Source organism: Seriola lalandi, unplaced genomic scaffold (assembly GCF_002814215.2).
Source record: "Seriola lalandi dorsalis isolate HSWRI2012SDOR001 ecotype SW California unplaced genomic scaffold, Sedor1 jcf7180002054425, whole genome shotgun sequence".
In the NCBI taxonomy this organism is placed as follows: domain Eukaryota; kingdom Metazoa; phylum Chordata; class Actinopteri; order Carangiformes; family Carangidae; genus Seriola; species Seriola lalandi.
This window is the reverse complement of record NW_019524978.1, coordinates 1,209,676-1,229,346: the sequence shown is the minus strand read 5'-3', so window position 1 is coordinate 1,229,346 and position 19,671 is coordinate 1,209,676. Positions and strand designations below refer to the sequence as shown.

At 39.8% G+C, this 19,671-nt stretch overlaps 1 protein-coding gene across 1 annotated transcript in view; it reads left to right on the top strand.

Annotated features, from left to right (window-relative positions):
• snap91a (synaptosome associated protein 91a) overlaps nucleotides 1–11,543 on the top strand; it is a 51,506-nt gene extending 39,963 nt beyond the window's left edge. Inside the window, exons 18-29 of the mRNA XM_023410461.1 lie at nucleotides 978–1,061; nucleotides 1,356–1,424; nucleotides 1,796–1,915; nucleotides 3,138–3,209; nucleotides 4,921–5,163; nucleotides 7,125–7,322; nucleotides 7,418–7,436; nucleotides 7,852–7,942; nucleotides 8,108–8,203; nucleotides 8,345–8,479; nucleotides 8,595–8,683; nucleotides 9,433–11,543. Coding sequence (XP_023266229.1) covers nucleotides 978–1,061; nucleotides 1,356–1,424; nucleotides 1,796–1,915; nucleotides 3,138–3,209; nucleotides 4,921–5,163; nucleotides 7,125–7,322; nucleotides 7,418–7,436; nucleotides 7,852–7,942; nucleotides 8,108–8,203; nucleotides 8,345–8,479; nucleotides 8,595–8,675 — 1,208 coding nt within the window. The 3' untranslated portion in view covers nucleotides 8,676–8,683; nucleotides 9,433–11,543. The remainder of the gene's footprint in view (nucleotides 1–977; nucleotides 1,062–1,355; nucleotides 1,425–1,795; nucleotides 1,916–3,137; nucleotides 3,210–4,920; nucleotides 5,164–7,124; nucleotides 7,323–7,417; nucleotides 7,437–7,851; nucleotides 7,943–8,107; nucleotides 8,204–8,344; nucleotides 8,480–8,594; nucleotides 8,684–9,432) is intronic.
• The last annotated feature ends 8,128 nt before the right edge of the window (nucleotides 11,544–19,671 follow it).

Here is a 19,671-nt window from a genome sequence, read left to right as displayed (position 1 = left end):
TTTTGCACCTAAAACTTTTTAATTTGATCTCAAGGGACAGATATGGATATTTGTCTCTTTTTATTAACAGAGGTGGCTCAACTTGTTTTGATTATTAACCTAATACTAACAAATAGTCTGCCAAACGTTAGAGAGAAGAAATTTGTTTTCTTCTTCTGCCTGTGACCAAGTGTTTTAGATACTGACCGCTGAGAATGCTCTATTGTAGTATATGCACTTTGGTTAAAAGGGAATGTTGCTCAATTTCAAAATTCAGTTAGACCACAGGTCTTTTTCTGGGTGTTCGGGTTAGATCCCACTGTCCAGAGGATATGCAGGTTAGGTGAAGATGAAGCTGTATAATGTGGGCTGGGACGGGATGCTACCCCCCGCGACTCTGCACAGAATGACTGTGCATAGATAATGGATGGAAGGATGGATGCACATAAGCTATTTCTATGATGTGGAAAAGACTTACCACAGTCGGTCCACCCTTTCAGTCCAGATTGTAACATATCAACAACTACTCAACAACCACTGGATGGATTGCCGTGAAACTTGTACAGACATTTGTGGTCCACAGAGGATGAATCCTATTAACGGTAGTGGTCCACTAACTATACCTGTGGTGCCAGAAACAGGTGAAAGCTTTGTGAAATAGTGAGCCCCTGTCTTGTCATCTGGCTCTAATAAGCACAGGACACAGTCTTTAATCTGTGATGTCACATAAATGATTTAGTAACCGGACAATCTACACTGATTTCTGGCCACGTAAAATCTAATTTTTTTGTGTTCATGCTGAAATTTGGCAATATTCCCTTTTAACTTTTGCACTGTTTCATTTTGCATTGCACTGAACAGATACACAGCAACTTACTCAATGATCAAAATATATGCTCTCTCTGCTTTCCCCTCATCTCTCTCTTCTTAACTCGTCATTCTGTATGCACTGGACTAAAACTCTGAATGTACATATGACTGTGTGTCCTTGTTCTTAGATATGTTTGATTCTATGCCTGAGCAAAGCCCCACCACAGAATCCAAAGCTGCTACCACTCCTAGCGTAGACCTTTTTGGTGCAGGTACAGGAGCTGATATCCATTTCTCTGTGTGGAACCTCTTTCATCTCCTCTGGTTTCCATACGTCCACTCCTCTGTCAACTGTTTTTCTTTTCCACATGTTGGTTTGTCCCCCATAGTGGTATGAGAACTGTGCATGTACCCACTTGTTTTGGTCTTGGATTGTCGTAGTTGTAGCTGCTTTCTATCTACGCTGTGTCTTTCTATCTGCCACGCTAATGCTTTTCTTTGCTCCCCCAACCTCCATGGTTTTCTTCTTTCTCGTATTCTGCCTCTCGCTTGCATTGGTAAATTAGACCTTCCTGCTGTTTCACGCGGGCCCTCTCCTTTGCCCGAGCCGGTTCCGGCTGGAGACATTGTGACAGGTGAGTGAAGCTGCTTTACCTTTACTGCATCACTGTCTCCCTTCCTTTTTTTCACGAAGAGTGCAGCCAGATGCCACACTCGAATTAAAATCAAATTTTTGCATGGTACTGGTGTTTGCATGCACATGCGCACCAGTCCTATACTTCCAAATCATGCACGCTTCAAGGATGTGGATACACAGTTAAGATGCAGGGATGCTTGCTTCCTTCTCCTGCTTCTTCTTCTCTTCTTCCTGCCTTTTAGACGAGGCATAACAACTATGCATGAGCAAAGCATTCTCTCCCTGGAAATAAAGCACTCTCACTGACAAATGCACTCATTCAGATCAGTGAGTAATTGAATCCCTTTCTGCTTCTGTATCTCTGTTTAGACTCGTTTACATCTCCAGCTCCTGCTGCTGCTCCTCCTGCCCCTGCTCCTGCTGCAGCTCCAGCCCCAGAAGCCTCATCTCCGCCCAAAGCAGAGCCAGTTCCAGTCATTGACCTGCTGGGTACTGCACCTCACAGTGCACAAATACACACACATTACACACTTCTTTGAAAGAACATATGCTGTATACAATATGTATGTTTGTGCATTTTATAATTTAACTTTTCTCTTCCTTCTGGGTATTTTTTTTTTTTTTATCACTGCTGAGTTGTTACAGTAAGTTCTGAGATGACTGTTTGCGCCAGTGAGGCTGATACTGTCTGGCTGTAGTGAGAGACTTTAGGTGTAGGTTTTTAAATAAGACTGTAGACAGATCATAGATACAGAACAGACAATAGTTGGCAGGATACTTTAGTTACATTCCCAATATAATTATTATACTGTGTGTTTATGTGTGTCTCTATTATGTATTCAGTTTATGTAATGCTCAACATTTAGCTGACCCACTGAACTAAAACCAGGGCTGTGAATCTTTTTTTTGTGTGTGTATTCACTTTTTTACTAGAAGGAGTCTATTGAAATTTCTACAGACATTCAAGATCCTGCAAAACTAAACCCATCAGCCTCAGCTGTACTACTTGCGTGTAGTGCTAAATAGCAAATGCTAAGCTACTTTTCTACCCTTTTTTACACCGAAATGAGTGTTTATAAGCAGGTTCCTTTAACACAGATAAACCAGCGATTCATTCCTTTTACTCTGCCAGGCGAGTTTGCCTTTCTGTTAGGACTGAAAGGACACGCACACAACTGCAGGGAGCAATGTGATCACATGCAGTTACAGAGGCACACACACAGACACGGACAAAGATTCAAAGTGTGAGCTGCTTGCAACCGTACACTGTTAAAAAACTTTTAACACACGCCAACATCCTTGTGTTGTGTGTCGGTGTCCTCTCAGTCTCAATAGAAAGTCGAACTCGCCTGGCAGAGCGAAATGAGTTAATTGCCTCTTTTTAGTAAGTTTACCCGTGTTGAAAAAAGGGTATTAGTATGCTAGGTTAATATTCAATCAAAAGAAGCTTCCATAGTCCCATCATGACCAGAATGTGTTCTATTTCTACACTAAACTTCAGGGTTCCTTGACATCTTTCCACTTATTGTTATTTCAGTGTTAGTTTTGCCATATGAAGATATTCTGGGCGTGTACATTCATCGAAGTAGTCAGTGTGATCTGTCTCACTGTCTCCTACCTCCCCACCATGTCTCAGTGTGTGGTCCAGGGCTGACCTCTCACCCCTTTCTGCCCTCCATGCTGCGTTGCGGATAATCGGACGACCCTGCAGACTCCTTCAGCGGTCCTGTGGAGGAAACGCAGAGTTCTGCTCCTGGAGGGCCGGGAGACGACCTACTGGGAGGTGAGTCTCCTCTGACTGTCACTTTTACATCATCATAGTTGCATCAAATTATTTTATGCAAATGATGGTTGAATTAGAGAAGCTAAATGGACCAGCAACTTGTGATTAAATGACGCAGTCTCACAAAAAGTTTTTACGTTGGCAAATAACTGTTGGAAATGTTTTATGCTGACTAAGAAATTGTACAGAAAGTAATGATGGAGATGCATTTGTCAAATTAATAATGACGCAAACTTGGCAGGACTGGTTGAAATGATTACGCAGCATTTCCAAAGTGGCTTTAGACTCATTTGGAAATGACTGTGAAATATCTGTCCACCACGACCTCCTAGTGATGTCACAGCCAAATCTTATCTTTGTCACTGTTGTATGGCCAATAGTTGATGAATACGAACATCAAAAAGTGTCTCTGCCCCTATCTTTATGTTTTCATCTTTGTATCTTCTCGAATATGACTTTAAAGTATGTAAAGTTTAAATGTAGGGCCAAACCTGTTACCTGTCACCTCACTTACACTGTACGTAGCTTCAGTATTACATTGCAATTGTACATTACGTCAAAACCATAACCATTATTACATTAAGGTGTATATATATATCATACATGTTACTGTAAAAAAAAGCAGTGCACATTTTGCTCATTCAATATGTATGGTGATCAGTGGTGGAGGAAGTATTGAAATCATTTACACCACACTACAACACATGGAGAAATACTCCTTTACAAGTAAAAAATCCTGCATCAAAGACCAAGTGTTAAGTCAAGTATAATCACCAGAATCTGCTGAAAGTATCAAATGTAAAAGTGCTTGTGATGCAGAAAAATGTCCCGTGTGACTAATGTCTTATTATGTATGGCATTACATCGCTAAGACTTCAGTGCATACACAGTATTTTATCATTGCGGCCGGTTCAGATGTAATTCAGTTTAACTGCTCTATTCAGGGTCACAAGAGAAATCTTAGGGCTCATAAAATGGTTAATAGTTAAAATAAAAAAAAGTTCTGCCACAGAAATGTTCATTTGTTTGATCGACTTTTCTCTACTCTTTACTTTTCAGGTCACAAGTCTTTAACAGCGTGCTGTTCAGGATTATCATCTCTTTTAATGTAACATCTGAAACTGAAATAAACCAGTAACTATAGCTGCAAAATGAACAGTACAATAATATCCACTGAAAAGTAGTGAAATAGAAGTGTAAAGTAGAAAATGTATATACATATTCAAGTAGATTACAAGTACTTCAAAATTGTAATGAGGTTTTTTTTTTTTTATTATTACAATTTGAAGTATAGTACTGGATAACATACTTAATCACCACCAACCTCTGACATGATCTTTATATTGTAATATTTTCTCATTTGTTATAACATTGATTTCAGATTGATTTTCTTGTCTTGCTGTGGTTTACTGTTACTTTAATTTGATTCATATATTTCACATATCATTTTCAATAGGATCTAGTGTAGTTGCAGTTGTAGCTGGTTGAGTCATTTATCTTTATGCTGCTACTATCTGCTTCTGCAGTGATCAACCTTTCCCCAGATGGATAACCAAAATTTTATTTTGCTTTTAAGATGTCTCATATGCCATCTGTTGTGTCGGTAATCAAATTTAAAGTGTGTTTGTCATGTAATTAGGGCGATTCTGATATGAAACAGCACTACATGCATCTTTCTTACCTAATGTTGCTTGTCTGTTTCGTCCCTCAGGCCTCATGTCCCTCACCCTGGCCCCCACTGCCGCCCCAGCTCTGGCTCCCTTGGCTCCAGCTCCAGCTTCAGCTCCGGTGCAGAATGACCTCTTGGAGTCAGGCTTTGATGCCCTGGGCTCCCTGCCCTCTCCAACCCCACCCGTACCTGCTGCAGTTGCAGCAGTACCAATAGTGCCAGCTCTAGCAGCACCAGAACCTGTCACTGCCACGCCAGCGCCCTCTGGTGGCTTTGATGCTTCAAGTAAGTGGATCATCAATTCTTGTAAAAGATTTCTTTTCCCTCTTTGCCTCATTTTAGTAATGTGTCTCACTGTCGTGCCATGTGCAATGTCAAATGTCAGAAAATTTCAAAACGTCTTTTGTTAATATTTGCACAGGTCTTCTGCTTGATGTGCATTAACCTGGTCTGCTTTATTAAGACTGCACTATCTTAACGATGGATCTCCTCCTGCTGAGGGCTTGACTACTGCATGAATGACACACTGACATGTGCTGCTGTCACTGTCCTCCTGACATAAAATTGTTCTTTCTGCCGACTGCTTAACTCCTCGCGCTTCTCGCTCTCTCGCAATGATTTTTCTTTTTCTTTCTTCCTTCTTTCTCACTTTCACAAATGCTGTGCTTTCTCCACCTCCCGCTCATTCACATCCATGCTCCACAATCTTTCTTTTTTTCTGTTATTTTTTTTCGCTTTCTTTCTGCTCCACACCTTTACGGCACTGCTTAATTTTTTATCTCCCTTTTCACCTCTGATCACACCCCTTCCACTCTGCTGGGTCATTGTTTGCTTCTTCTAATCTGTAATTGGTGAGTTCAACCCCGCAGTTCATTGCAGCATGTGCTGTTTAGATAAATCCCCCCTTCTGCGTCTTTTAAGGTTGTGTCTATTTTGGCATGTTGCAAAGTTTGACTCGTGCATGAGACGCAACCTACTGTTGTGTATGTTTACACAATGCATCTTTATTTTCCTCTGTCTTTTAGCGCAGTGGCTCTTACAATAACCACGTGCCATCAAGGCCCGAGTCATGCGTGTAGTCGAGTCTGCAGGTTTTCATTGCAGTTTTGAAGGACTACAGCAAGACCTTCCATTGACTTTTCCAAGTGGCCCATTGAATAGCATCACATTGTTGTGAAAGCTTTTACTTGTTGGCAACTGCCAAGGTCAGAATCAAGCGCACTGTCCATTACTTGAACTCACTTTTATTAAGATAGTATTTCAGTCCTCAGACATTCACCAGGCAAAATTCATACACATAAACAGCAACATGCAAACAACATATACATAAAAAGGCTGCAGGCTTTCACTTGGGGAAAATCCACCAATCAGAAGACACCATTATAACCTTCCAGTATGCATGCAAATTAAGGTCAATGAGCTCCTAAAATACAAAAACAAACATGATACTGAGCTCTTACAATTGTAAAAATACAAATGGATAATAAATGTGCCAATATTATACAATATAAATTCACATTATGCATTAGGGACGTCTGCAGACATTAGATAAGATTTTTTACAAAGCAGTTCCATATTAAATCATGTTCACCTGATTAATGTCAAAGGAGTGAAATGTGATGGACCATGGGTGGGATTCTTTGCTTTTGTTTTGTTTTTTTATCTGATCCTACACACCTGGTGCGTCAGAAACATAAAACTTACTTTAAATATGAAACCTTTACAGTTAGTGTTGGTTAGAGGCTGAACGTCCTGCTACTCTGGTTATAGTGTTAGAAGCCTGTTGAAGAGCCTCTAAACCATTTAAAATATTCCTATTCCTTGGTGCAGTGATTCACAGCCAGTGGTGCTTGTACCCTAAGGGGTATTTCTGCAGTTAGTTGGAATGAAAACCTGTAAAGTCTTTGGCCTTGATGACACCTGGTTCAAAACCAGTGCTTTATTCCAAAATCAGCCGGTGTCTTAAATTCCTGAGATGTGACCATGTAAACTGACTGAGCAACTACCCACATGAGTGCAGTTGCTGTAGTTGTATCCCTTTGAATGCTTAGATATATTTACAGTCCTACATTGTGCATGCGATGCACAGATGACTACCGATGCTGTCACAGCTGGACTGTCCCCCTCACCGTACCGTCCGGTCTCACTTCTGCCCTCTGCCTGTGTTATAACCAGATTAGGGATTTGCAGGTTTGTAATCCGTCTTGTTTCTCTGATGTCCCGCCAACCCCACCCTCTTCCCAAAGTGTTTGATGGATTAGGTGACTTGCTGATGCCCGCCATAACGCCCCAGAGTACCGGGGGCAGCACTGCTGGAAGCACAGCTGGAAGCATGGGAACTCCCATCGCAGGGGGAGGCATTGCAGCCGCTCCCCCCGCCACCCCACCTCCCACCAAAACCATTGGAGGAGATCTGGACTCGTCACTGGCCAACCTGGTTGGAGGTAGGTGGCAGCTTTTCATTCCTGAGTATTTCTTTTTATTTAAAATAAATACTTAATAGAACCTTAACCTGTTCTTCTTTCTTTCTTCTGTTCAGACCTTGGAGTAAAGAAAAAGTAAGTGTGTGTTTAAATATAATTTAAATAAAATATTCTATAAGAAAAGAAAGAAAGTCTTAGAAGGCTGTCAATTATTTGTTCATATAAAATTAAAGGTTGCAATACTCTCAAGGCTGACGAAGGGCACTGGTTCATCATGCCTTTGATTTTTGAATCTATTTTTGAGAAACTCTTGCACAAGATTTTATCATATCATCTGCTGACTGAGTTTGCATCTCTCCTAAATGTTGTTTTGAGCAGATTTTTTAGATTTGCTTTTATCAAATCATAGCCACCAAATGAATGAGTCTTAATATAACATATATATATATATATATATAACATAACTTGAGTCTGATTTGGACACAAATGTCAATAAAGTCCAGGCATTAGGACGGAGTCTCAGACATGTCCTGTGTTTGATCTGTTCTAGGGACCCGCAGAGTGAGAAGAAGCTGACAGGAGGCGCCAACTGGATGCCACAGGTGGCCCCCACAAGCTGGGCTACACCAGGAGCCCCCATGGTAAGAACAGCATGGACTCCCCCACCATGAGGTCACGCTTAATCCAAAAGCAGTTAATCCAACTGCGATGCAAACTGTTTCAGAACTTCTACAAGCTGTGTGTTTGTGATTAAGGTTTTAAGAAATTACAAATTGTGCTGATGTGACCACTGTCTGTCCCTTTAGGCTGGTGCCACTTCTGGAGCTCCTGGGGCACCGGGAGCGGCTCCACCTGGTGGAGCCATGGTGCCACCAATGAGCGCACAGCCTGGCTTCGGCATGGTGAGCTTTATGTAATTTGTAGTGAAATCTCTCATGTACAAGTATATATTGTATTTCACCTCTAGATAATCGTGAAGGCTGTTGATTAATCTGTTCTGTCTTTAGAAATCCTAATCTACTGTGTTCTCCCTGCCTTACCAGCCTCCATCTGGGGGGACCGGAGCTCCCATGATGCAACCCATGATGGGACAGCCTATGATGGGACAGCCCATAATGAGACCTGCATACACAGGAGTGGCTGGAGCTGCACCTGGAGCGGCTGCACCAGGGGCACCGGTAACAGACCACACACACTGAAACCCTCAGTTACCAATAGATTCATGTCAAAAAGATTCATGCTATTGTAAAAAGATGCCGTAACACTCACGCTCTGCTTTCCCTTCTTTCACAGCTTTCTCCAGGACCTGCAAGCCAGAGTCCCAAGAAGCCCAAGGACCCTCTGGCCGAACTCGATCTCAAGGACTTCTTATAACGCCCCAGGTGGGAGATCAGAACAGAACATATGGTATATACAGCACAATATTTACAATAGCAACCTCTGGCAGACCTGGATACATTCTCTTTGTGGTGGTTGATGCATCACTAGCTGCTACGTGTGTTAAAATACATTTGATGGACAGACGGATCAAATGGCTTATTTCTGGTGATGACAAAGATGTTTGGAATCTTTCATTTGCCACAACAATGTTTAAATTGCAGATATGGAGACTTGTTTCCAAGTCCTAAGGATTGGTTTGCAGACTTGTTTGAGACATGACTTCAATGTAGAATAAAAAAAATGGAGTTGTTGAAAGAGTTTCTTTTGTGTTGAAGGATTTCGACCTTCCTTGATAGTTACTCTGCTACCAAGTATAGTACCTGCAGATACCTGCTCTTCTTTCAAGTAACCCTGAAAAAGTATGAGCCTCCTACTTATGGATGCTTCTATTAAAATAAAATCTACATTGGGTTTGGATGTTCCGACTGGTTTCTTTTCAATCAATTAACAAAAATTAAGTCATTTGAACAAAATGCACTTTCTTGCACTCTTAGCATTTAGATGAATAGTCTCAGAATTATTGAGAATTAAGCTGTTCATTAGCTACTCATCATTGCTGTTTAAAGGCCCATTTGGAGTGTGCATGAAATGGTTGAACCAAAATTTGCACTCTGCAATCATCTTGTCATCATGTAGTGTCAAGACCCACAAGACTCTTATGGCGAAATGCTCTCTATTTCCTGTCTTCCAGCTGCTTCCTTCTCTGGAGCAGGGCCTTCTCACCTTTTACCTGGTGTCTGTCAACATCTCAGGATGCCAGCAATGTTCAGCTACTCAACCTTATAAGTCTCTTTTCTCCACCCCGTCCATGAACACCCCGCCCTTCTCCTGTGTGATGTCGTAGCACAAACTGTGAAAGTGAACCATAGCGGATTATATATGAATATAAGAGAAAAAAAATACAAGTGTGTGCTTATGTAGATGTACCAATCTTTTGTCTAAACAAAACCACACAAAACCCTGAAAAAAAAGTCCACAAAAGTAAGTGAGAGAAAGTGAAGGCGTATGTGTTTAGACCTCTTTCTAGTGTTGAGTTGAATGATGGATGTGCTTTGGTGTCTTGAGCTCCACCCACCCACCCCGTATTTTTGTCCCCGCCTCCTTATGAAGGGGGCGGAGCGCTTCTTTGTCCCACTCTGACTGGATATGAGTGGTAAACCAAGCCCCAGTAGATTTTCAGAGAAACATGTGGTGTGTTGTTTACAGGAAGGTCCTCTTTGATGTACATAGATTTCTCTGGCGAGGATTTCGTCTCTATTCTGTATGTCTGTTGAAGAGAAATATAAATGTGAATCTGACATGAAATTGTAAGAAGTTGTGTGAGTATCCTTCTATTTCCCGTCATCATTTGAAAGTATTTGGAAACAAATATGAATACCGCTATATAATTAATATACTGTATATTAAGAAACAACTTCTACGGGCTTCAGAATCATACCAGACCAGCAAGTGATCCTTTTAGTTTGTTTCTTTTTGTACTTGTTGCTTATTTTTCTATGTTTGTTTTTTTGTCTTATTTATATGTTCTGTTTCTATAATCAATAATCCTCCAGAATGCTGTTGATATTTGCTGGCATTGCTATTAAAAACATATCTTACAACTTACTTCCAGAGAAAACGCTTTACTTATTCATCATAAAGGTGAATTCAAACTGTCCTTCAATGTAACTGTAGAAGAGTCCACCTCGGATTTTGACACTTCTCACATCGGTATGTCTTTTGCTTGTATTTTCATTATAACTTATGAAGTCCAGTTCAGTATGGTTAATTTGTTTTTAATAATATATTCCATTGCCATACCAAACGTTGTGTTCAGACAGGTCAAATAAAGTGTTTTTAGATCAGATTTAAATTATGTTGAGATGTGGTTTGAAATGGATTTTTAAATCCAACAGATTTACAACATGGTAATCCAACAGGAAACACTCATGTGGCTCTTTTTACTTTTCAGTGTGACCACAAGATGCCATCACAAAAGTCAGATTCAGGAACAGATTAAAGGTACCCTGTTGATGTTTTTTAAAGTTATGTTTGCATTCACAGTTTCTTACCAAAATAATCTGTGTGTCCTTTAGGTATAATACATGTGTTGAGAGCATTTACTTCCTCATAAAACATTTTCTTTTGAAAACCACACTGTTTACAAACCAAAACGGGGACCCCCTCATCAAAACATTGCTTCACAGTGCTACTAGTGTTCCAACAACTTCACCTTCACCTTTACCAGGGTACCTTTAAGCTTGACAAAAAAATTAGACAAAAAAAGATTGAGCTTCGATTGCTGTCTGAACATAAGGTTTTTTTCAAGTTGCTCATTTGATCATTGCTGAACTTCGGCCCATTGTCAGTGTAACTTCTGTAAACTGTATGTGGCCACATGGGAGTGGTCTGTGAAGACGGTCTGTAGAGGTCATTGTTGCATCTTCTAGCCCTGATCTTGTTCCCCATTAGTGTCTTTACACAAAGTACTTGTGTTGCTGCTGGCCTACAATGGAAACGGTATGTTCTAGTGTTGACATTCATGTGGACAGCTGAATAACGTCAGTCCAAGGTCCTGTGTTATAAATTACAGACAGTTCTAAAGATTACTCTGTGTATCATTTCAGTGGACTGTGTAAGCAACTGGTTGTGAGAGTCAGATGAGATTCTGATAAAATAATGGGAGATTATTGACATTTTTCATGACTGAGTTATTAAAATTGTATTTTTGTTTAGTTGTAAATTTATTTTATTTACGATGGCCCTCCCCAGTGCATGTAAGCCCTTTGAGATGCAATAAATTCAATGGCGGATTGAACTGAATTATTTTCTTTTCTTCTACAGTATATGGTTGATATGTCTGATTTAAAGAGAATTTCATTAACTTCAGTTCCACCTCATCAAAAGTACCACCTGAGCATGTGTCCATGAGCTGTAATGGTGGACTTAAAATTTGGCACAGGCCATCAGGAACCCCAAAATCACTGTGTTGATTGTTTTTTGGTAATTTGATCATTAAGGAATCCGCACTACAAAGTAGCCTAAAGTACAGATCACTGCAGGTCCTGCATTAGTACCTCATCCTGTGGTTCCAGCTATCAAAGCCTAGTCTTTTTGGCTGCCGGACAATTGGGCCGATAAGAATTTAAAAAATGCAGTTGAAAAACCAGCAGTATTTTGCCTTGGTTGACTGGCTCACAGTGTTTCTTTCAGTTCTTCTCAGACAGGGGTGGGAGGGGCCGTTTTAATATAATTGGCTTTGGTCTACCAAATAGTTCCACACATCCCTACCTCATAGCCAGTTACGTTTGGTCCACGTGGGTTTGTCCCACCCCCTTCCTGAAAGCTGCTGTAAATCAACTAAATGCGCCACATCTGAACGTGCACGCAACGGATGAAACGTGTAAAAAACATATATTTACAAACAAGGGTGGTCCTGAAAAGTTGAGAGAGAAGAAAAAGAAGTTGTTCCAGGTAGGTGCAGCAAAGTGCCTCAAAATGACTGACTTATTGTCTGGTGGTGCTGCGGCTAGTTCTTCCATCAGAGAAGACAGGCAGTGACCGGCGAGGCCGACCCCAGTACGTGAGGCGACATGGGTAAACAGACAGACAGCAGAGATGAGGGCAATAGCAAAGCAGCAGAGTCAGATCCAGCACACCCCTGGGAGCTCAGGGAAAGCGCCTGTGACATGGTAAGGTCGATGATGACAAGGCTTAATTGGATAGCTTGCTCTTTAGGAGATAATTAACCGTTACACAGGTATCAGTGATACATTAACATGATGGCTTACAGTTTTTGGTTTGATTAACCTACAGACTAACCACAAGTCAGATCTTTTTTCCAGGTTTAATGAAACAAAAACTACTAAAATGATCAATCTCGGCCCTGTAATTCTCAACCTGCTGTAGCTACTGTCTAGTTGAAATTAGCCTGTTACTATAGCGATTGTTACCACTAGTACCACAGGTGGATTTATTTTCACCCTTTCTCTAACTAGAAATGTCTCAAAGGTTTTCTCTCTATGGTAAAACTATTACACAGTAAAAGTAGTGTCCGAGCAGCCACTTGGCTTGGATGTACACTATAATTTATTTGTTGTTGTTTGTAATTTGTTTGTATTTGCTTATTTGTAATCAAGGGTTCAGGTGAGGTGATAACTTCACTTGAGGAGAGCTAGATAGGTGTTTCTATTGAGTTTTGAAAATGTATTTTCTTACCTCATTTCATGAGCCATTAAATACTTGCATAAAATTCTCAAGTATGCAGGAATAAAGGTCTTTCAATACACATACCTCCCATCAAATGCTTTGTCAGAGACAAAGGAACAAATTCCAGGGCCACTTTTTTGCCCCAGTCTGCTCCTGTCTCTGGGCGTGTAAAATTCTGCCATTTACAGTATAGTCTGTTGTGGTGACTGTAGTTAAACTCATATAACACATATATAACTCACATAATTGGTTCTATCTCCTACATGCTCCTCCCTCTAACGGGCTTCGCTGTAGGTTTACTCCGTCAAGGCTCTGCCTGAGACGGATTTTTTCACTCACCGTTCAATCGGGGTAGTGACTGCTCACCACAGTCCTCTATAAAAACCCAGCGTATACGATGCTCGTCTCCATCCTCACTCTGTTACTCTAAAAAAAAAATTTTTTTGGAGAACTTGCCACCATTTAGTACTGTAGCTGATTTCAGCAGCTACTTCCATGCATAAGACTTGCGACATTAAGCCAGCCAGCATCTGCTCTGCTCCTCCGGGAGGAGTATGAGTAGCAGCAGCAGTTTGCCGGGTACATCAGATCCTTCCACACCAGCACGGTGCCGTAGCGGCCTAGATCACTCCTCATGGACAGCCCGCCAGCACACCGTTACCCGCTTGATGATTCTCCCGCCCTCTTCGAAGCAAAGCGCAGGTGGGGCAGTGGCACCTCTGGCTAAGTCTCTCCACCCTGAAAAGGGCTGAGCATCGTCAGCTGATGTAAGTCTCTTTTGCGTGGACCTGCAGACTATGATCGACCACCTGGAGAAGACGACGAAGGCTCACATCCTCCCTAAACAGCAGTATACCTCTAATGCTTGCACTGCACAGGCAACAGTTGCTAGCCTCATGAGGGAGGAGAGGCCCTCCGGCAATCAGGAGCTCATCTTGTAAAAAACAATGCAGTGCCTTTTGTGTTAGTGTGACCAGATAAGACGGCAGTTAGTCATGTTCCCTCTGCAGGCCTCTGGAGTGCACACGGAGCACCCACAAGTTTCACCTTGTCAATTTCGGCTTGGGACATTACATCAGCGGGCAGTTAATAGTATTATAAGTTGGTACACATTTTCATGCTTATAAAGTCCACTGTAAACTTCTTAGAAATGTTTTGATTAATATATCATTATTACCTATGAAATAACTGTACGTGTACAGTATAATGTAGCTACAGATCATGTAGCAAAGATCAGAGTGATATAGGTTCCTACACAATCTTTGATATTAGTCACTTCTGCTTGCTCAAAGTGGATGTAGTATGCCTACAACAACAGTAGAGTCCGTCATACAAGGGTGGCTCATTAATCACTGTACATGTTACAGGTCTCAGGCTGAGACTCGTAGACAGATAAGGCTCCTGAAAAAGAAAAGGAGAGGTGACAGGTATTTGTGGTCAATGTAGCTCTTCTCAACAGATTCTTTATTTATCAATATGCTAAGTCTCTTTTTTTTGGTCTGTCTTTGATTCTCAATATTCCAATGCTATTTTATCAATCATATGTTTATGTGGACAGAACACAGCACCTGAGATAATAGCACGTCTCCAGCATCCACACTCAACTCACTAAGCACTGACTGACTCATGGAGGCTTATGTGGAAACAGACAATGTTTAAATGCATCAACATTTAACCAGGATACTAAAACTAGTAGAAGTTAGTCAGTTAACTTTCCTTACATGTGCACACATTAACACAATTCCTGTCAGGAACAAACCCAGTAGAGTACATTCCTCCGTGTAAACCCTTCTGATGGGAGTGAATAAAAATCCACTTGATACAATCTCACATAATTATACCAACAGAATAAACCAAATCAACAAAAGCTTTGCAGCTAGCGCCATTTTGGTTTACACACGGCACATTGATAGGCACAGCTAAAATGACTTGAGGCTTAATTCAACACGGGCTTTTTTCAATTAAGGACACATTTCCTTAGCACATTGAAGGAATACACCCCTGGATGGCATTTTGATGTGTTTACATTAGACTTTCTTCCGTGTGTCTTTGGTCCTCCCCCAAAACTGACACTAATAATTACTATTTAACATGAAATAGAACGATGAATGAAAGGTTGTTGTCCACACTTTTCCAGTGCTGAGACTTTTTTTTTTAAAAGTGTTCATTTTATTTTTCAGTGTATTACCCAGAAGGAGAGACTTTAAGGTTTATGTGAATGCTATTATCATGTATGATAAAAGCATTGCAATTGGAACCAACATTGAAGATACAATTGATACATTTTTTTTGGCATTGCAGACTTAAGGCGGTAAAACTCAAACACAGCGATATGAAGGTTGAATTCGATATTCTGACTACTGGTCATTACCTTTTTCTCCTTGTGCCTGATGTCCGTGTACCAAAGCACTGCTGCGCTTGATAACAAGGTGCACATTCTCTCCTGACTGGAGCTGCAGCCGGCGGGGTGGGAAGATTGAATGATAGGTAACTGTCCAGCATGTCCACACTTGGAGTTGCAGCAATTGGTTGTTGTCGCATTTAACAGGGTTCTAGTGGTCTCCACTCAGGCCAATTTATTGGTAAGTAACACGGCTGCTTTGGTTAGGTTACTGGTAGGATGTTGAGCAGACATCAGTGTAGTAGTGTCTGTATTATGAGACGTGCACTTCCTTTTTTCATCCACTTTCTGGTTCAACATCTTCCGTTTTAAGTGAAATCCTCTTGCCCGGACATAATTTTATAAAGGAGCGTTTCAAGCTGTGTATATGATTATATTTTGCTAGTATGTGTGAAAGTGTATAATTTTTCAGTTGGCTCTTTAAGTGTTTTTGTAAAAAGCTTTTCACTAGTATAGGTAATATAGGTTTTCAGTATAGTATGTTAATAAGTTTGGTTTCATATGTGCATGGTAAGTCTGAATAATGTCCCTGACTGCACCCCATATTTTCAACTGTTTTGTCTGCTGCATGCTTTGCTAGATAAGCTCATAGCGAATTGTTTCGAAGAAGCTTAAATGAAAGCTGTCTATCAGCCTTGACTTGGGAATTGATTCAGGATTTGAGTAGAAAGACTTGAGGCAATACTTGTGACTTGCAAAAGTTGATCAAAATAATGCCTTTTTGTAAATTTGCTCTGACATTTTCACATGCCACACAACTTAATTAATTGTAAATGCTCAGATCTTTCAAAATCCACAACCCAGTTTGCAATGCGGGCTCTCTGTTTCCCCAATCAGATTATTCAAAGGATATCACTTAATTTTGTCAGGCTTTTTTATACTATGCATGACACAATGATGCATACACCATGCAACTCTCACAGGTGTAGGTGAGTTGATACTGGACACAAATGGCACCTAAATCTTTGATCCTCAACAGTACATTCTTCAGCATAATAAACTTTGACACTCTGCAATAAAGTCAAGAAGAATAAGAATAAAAGTAATAATGTAATTTGAAAAAGAATGTTAAGTTATGTTATAGAAATGTTTATTTTCCTACATGTTTGTTATGTGCTCAATTCTGGTAATTCATTTAATTTACAACATGTCTTATGGTGAAACCAAAGGCAAATGTCCACATTGTGGATAATAAAGTTTTCGTTTTCAGATTCGGCTGCTGCTGTCTCAGACTGATTGTACTGTAGCTGAATAACTTTAGTCTGGTCAAGGTACTAAGCTTTTGTTTCAATCACTTTCTGTAGCATATTTCAGTTGCAGGAAGTTACTGAAACAAAGATACATTTAGTGCCAAGACAAAGCTTAAGTGTTAAGGTGAAATAAATGCACTACAGACAGTGAAAGTGTGTTAAATGTTTGTTTTACACTGAAACTAATTCACACACATTTGAAATGACATATATACTGTGTAGCATATTTTGTGTAAAAAAATAATGTTGACAAACTGTCTTACAATAAATACTAATATGTTTTTTTGATTATTTGAGTATTACTAGATTCTGGTACATTAAAAGTTTTCACTTGATTGGTTCTGTTGGGATTTTACCAAATGGCAACATCTGAGGCTGAAAACTGAAGCCAACACAAGACTACCAAAAACTGAAGTTCCTCGAATGGCAGAAATGAACATGTTTACAAGGATGGTAGAAAAAACGGTTGTGGTCTCTAGCTAATGACACTCTTCATGACAACTGTATGGGTGGTGAATTTTTATATAACCCACCTGTTTAAATTTTAGTAAGTCTTAAAGTTCTGCATAATTGAGAATGCGCCGCTTTGAGTGACAGGTAGGTGAGCGTATGCCTGCTACAAGCTGGCAAGCACCGAAGTCTCGGCTCCACGTGCGCCCCTCCACTTTGCCCATATTTGGTTTAGCTGGGAGTTTGGCGGAGTCAGTCACTGGCAAGATGGCAGCCCACCCTGCGCTTCAAAACCGCGCTTCAGAAATATATGGGTGATGTCACGGATGCTACGTCCATCTTTTTTACAGTCTATGGAATTTACTCACCATAATTGGCTGGGGTGGGAATACTGTAAGTTCATTGACGTATTACATGGCGTCTTCTGAAGGACCGTCCAATAGGGTCGATTTCCCGAAGACTCTATCTAACATGCCACCTTTGAATGTGTGACCTCAAGCTTCCATGCACATATCATTCACCTGTATTTGTGGTCGACTGAAGAATTTCCCCAACAACTGTCCAGGTTATCATTTCCTAGTATTGCATATGTCTGTGGCTGAATGCTGAGCCAATGTCTGTGCTTGTAAAAAGTCTTGACAGGTTACCCCCAATGCTTTGTCAGTTTAGTCCAAGACTTACTAAATGAGAGATTTGCTATTCTGAAATAATGTACCAAGGTTTGCCTTGATGTCTATTCATGAGAAGTGTAGGCAACACCACTTTACTATTCTCAAACCTGGTTCTTTGTCTGGTTTCAAAAGCATTCAGCAAAAAATGAGGACCATAAAAGGACACTTACTATTAACTGCTTCTCTGTTTCTTGAATCTTCAACAAATCCGGAGAAATCCAGAGAAGGTTTGGATGTGATCACAAAGTTCTCTGTGCAGCCTGTCTTTGAATCTGTCCTATACATTCTAACAAATAATAAAAAACAATTCTGTCATTTTCATTTCTACTTACTCGCAAAATGAATAATTGCATTTCAAAAGAAATTAGGATGACTTTGAATAACATCATTACATAGTAATGTTATTTAACATCAGGTCACATTAAGATTTAACATTTTCTATTTCACAAATTTTAATTACATTTAACATTTAGATGTAATATTCATTCATATTCATTCATCCTTAACATTATATTAAATATGTTTTTACAAGAAAAAGTATGACAAAATTCACAAATGCACTAAACCTGGTAAAAAAAAGTGACTAAAAAATTCACGCCACTTTTTAATGTTGTTTGGAGCTAAATGTGGCGAAATGATGCCACTTTTAAATCAGTGCCCTATACTTAGAGGTGTAATTTCAGGTGACACATTAGCTATCACTGAGTTAGTAAGTTAAACAGTTTAAGTAGTAGTACATAGTACAGTCCCCACTATTGGCAATGGTCTCATAACAATTGTTACCCACAAACCAGTTTATGGTAGTAATCAGTTTTTGTAATCAGGAAAATCACATACACACACACAAGAAGTAATCTTGGTTTAATGGTTGGTAGTCTTCAATCTGCATCATTAATTTCAGATTAATTTCAGGTATTTGGTATTCAAAAGGATAGTCGTATGAATTTTTGGAACATAAGCTACATGAAAAGTCAAAAATATCACATTCCCGATTTAAATTTGTTAACAATATTACTTTTGTAATCATATTTAACCCTTAGAATTACAGAAATCTAAACAGCTCAAGTAAATTATTAAATGGTTCAGTCCCATCTTAACACAAACCAAATATGTCGCCTCACATTAAATACATAGTTACAGTACTAGGCTATCAAAATATATTCTGAGAAGCCACCCCCCCACCCCTACCCCCGCCCAACCCCAATCAAAAAAAATTGTTTACAATTCCATAAATTAGCACCACGTCTTCTGGATAAGCACCGATATAATTATGTGCACAACAATGAAGCCACATTTCACTGTGTTGCAAGAACAGAGAAAAGATGGTGAGACGCACAAATCAGAAAAATCTTCTATCCAGGATCCATAAGGATCCTTTCTCTATTTTGACAGAAAAATAGTCTTATTTAAAAAGATAGTTGTAAAAAACAAACTCAAACTTCTAGATATACACAATGCAAAACACCAGCTCATTACATTAAAGTGTTTTAAAAAACAGTAATCTCAATATCTCTATATATTTCATTTGTAAAACAATTTTTTTTTTTCCTGGGTCTTTTGTCAAAGCCAATACACGTGATCTTCTTTACAGTGGTGGAAAACACTTGACAATGCAAGTCTCTCCATATAAAGCCTAGTTGGAATATATGACGAATGTATTGGGGCATTGCTCACAAACATTTGAATATACATGCTTTCCAATATTGTATCCAAAAAGGTCAAATCTTTTTTTCTTTTTCTTTTTTTTTTAAAGAGTCAAAATAGAAAGCAAAACTGCAGATCTGACTGATCTGTAAATACGTAAAATACATATTTTTTTCTCAGTTGTTTTTTTAACTAATAAATTAGAAAAGCTGAAGAGCCACAGTTCTCTTGATGCATTGACAAGTTCCTCTTGTCAACATTGAGTCTGCATGGCTGTGTGTGTGTGTGTGTGTGTGTGTGTGTGTGTGTGGGGGGGGGGGGGGGGG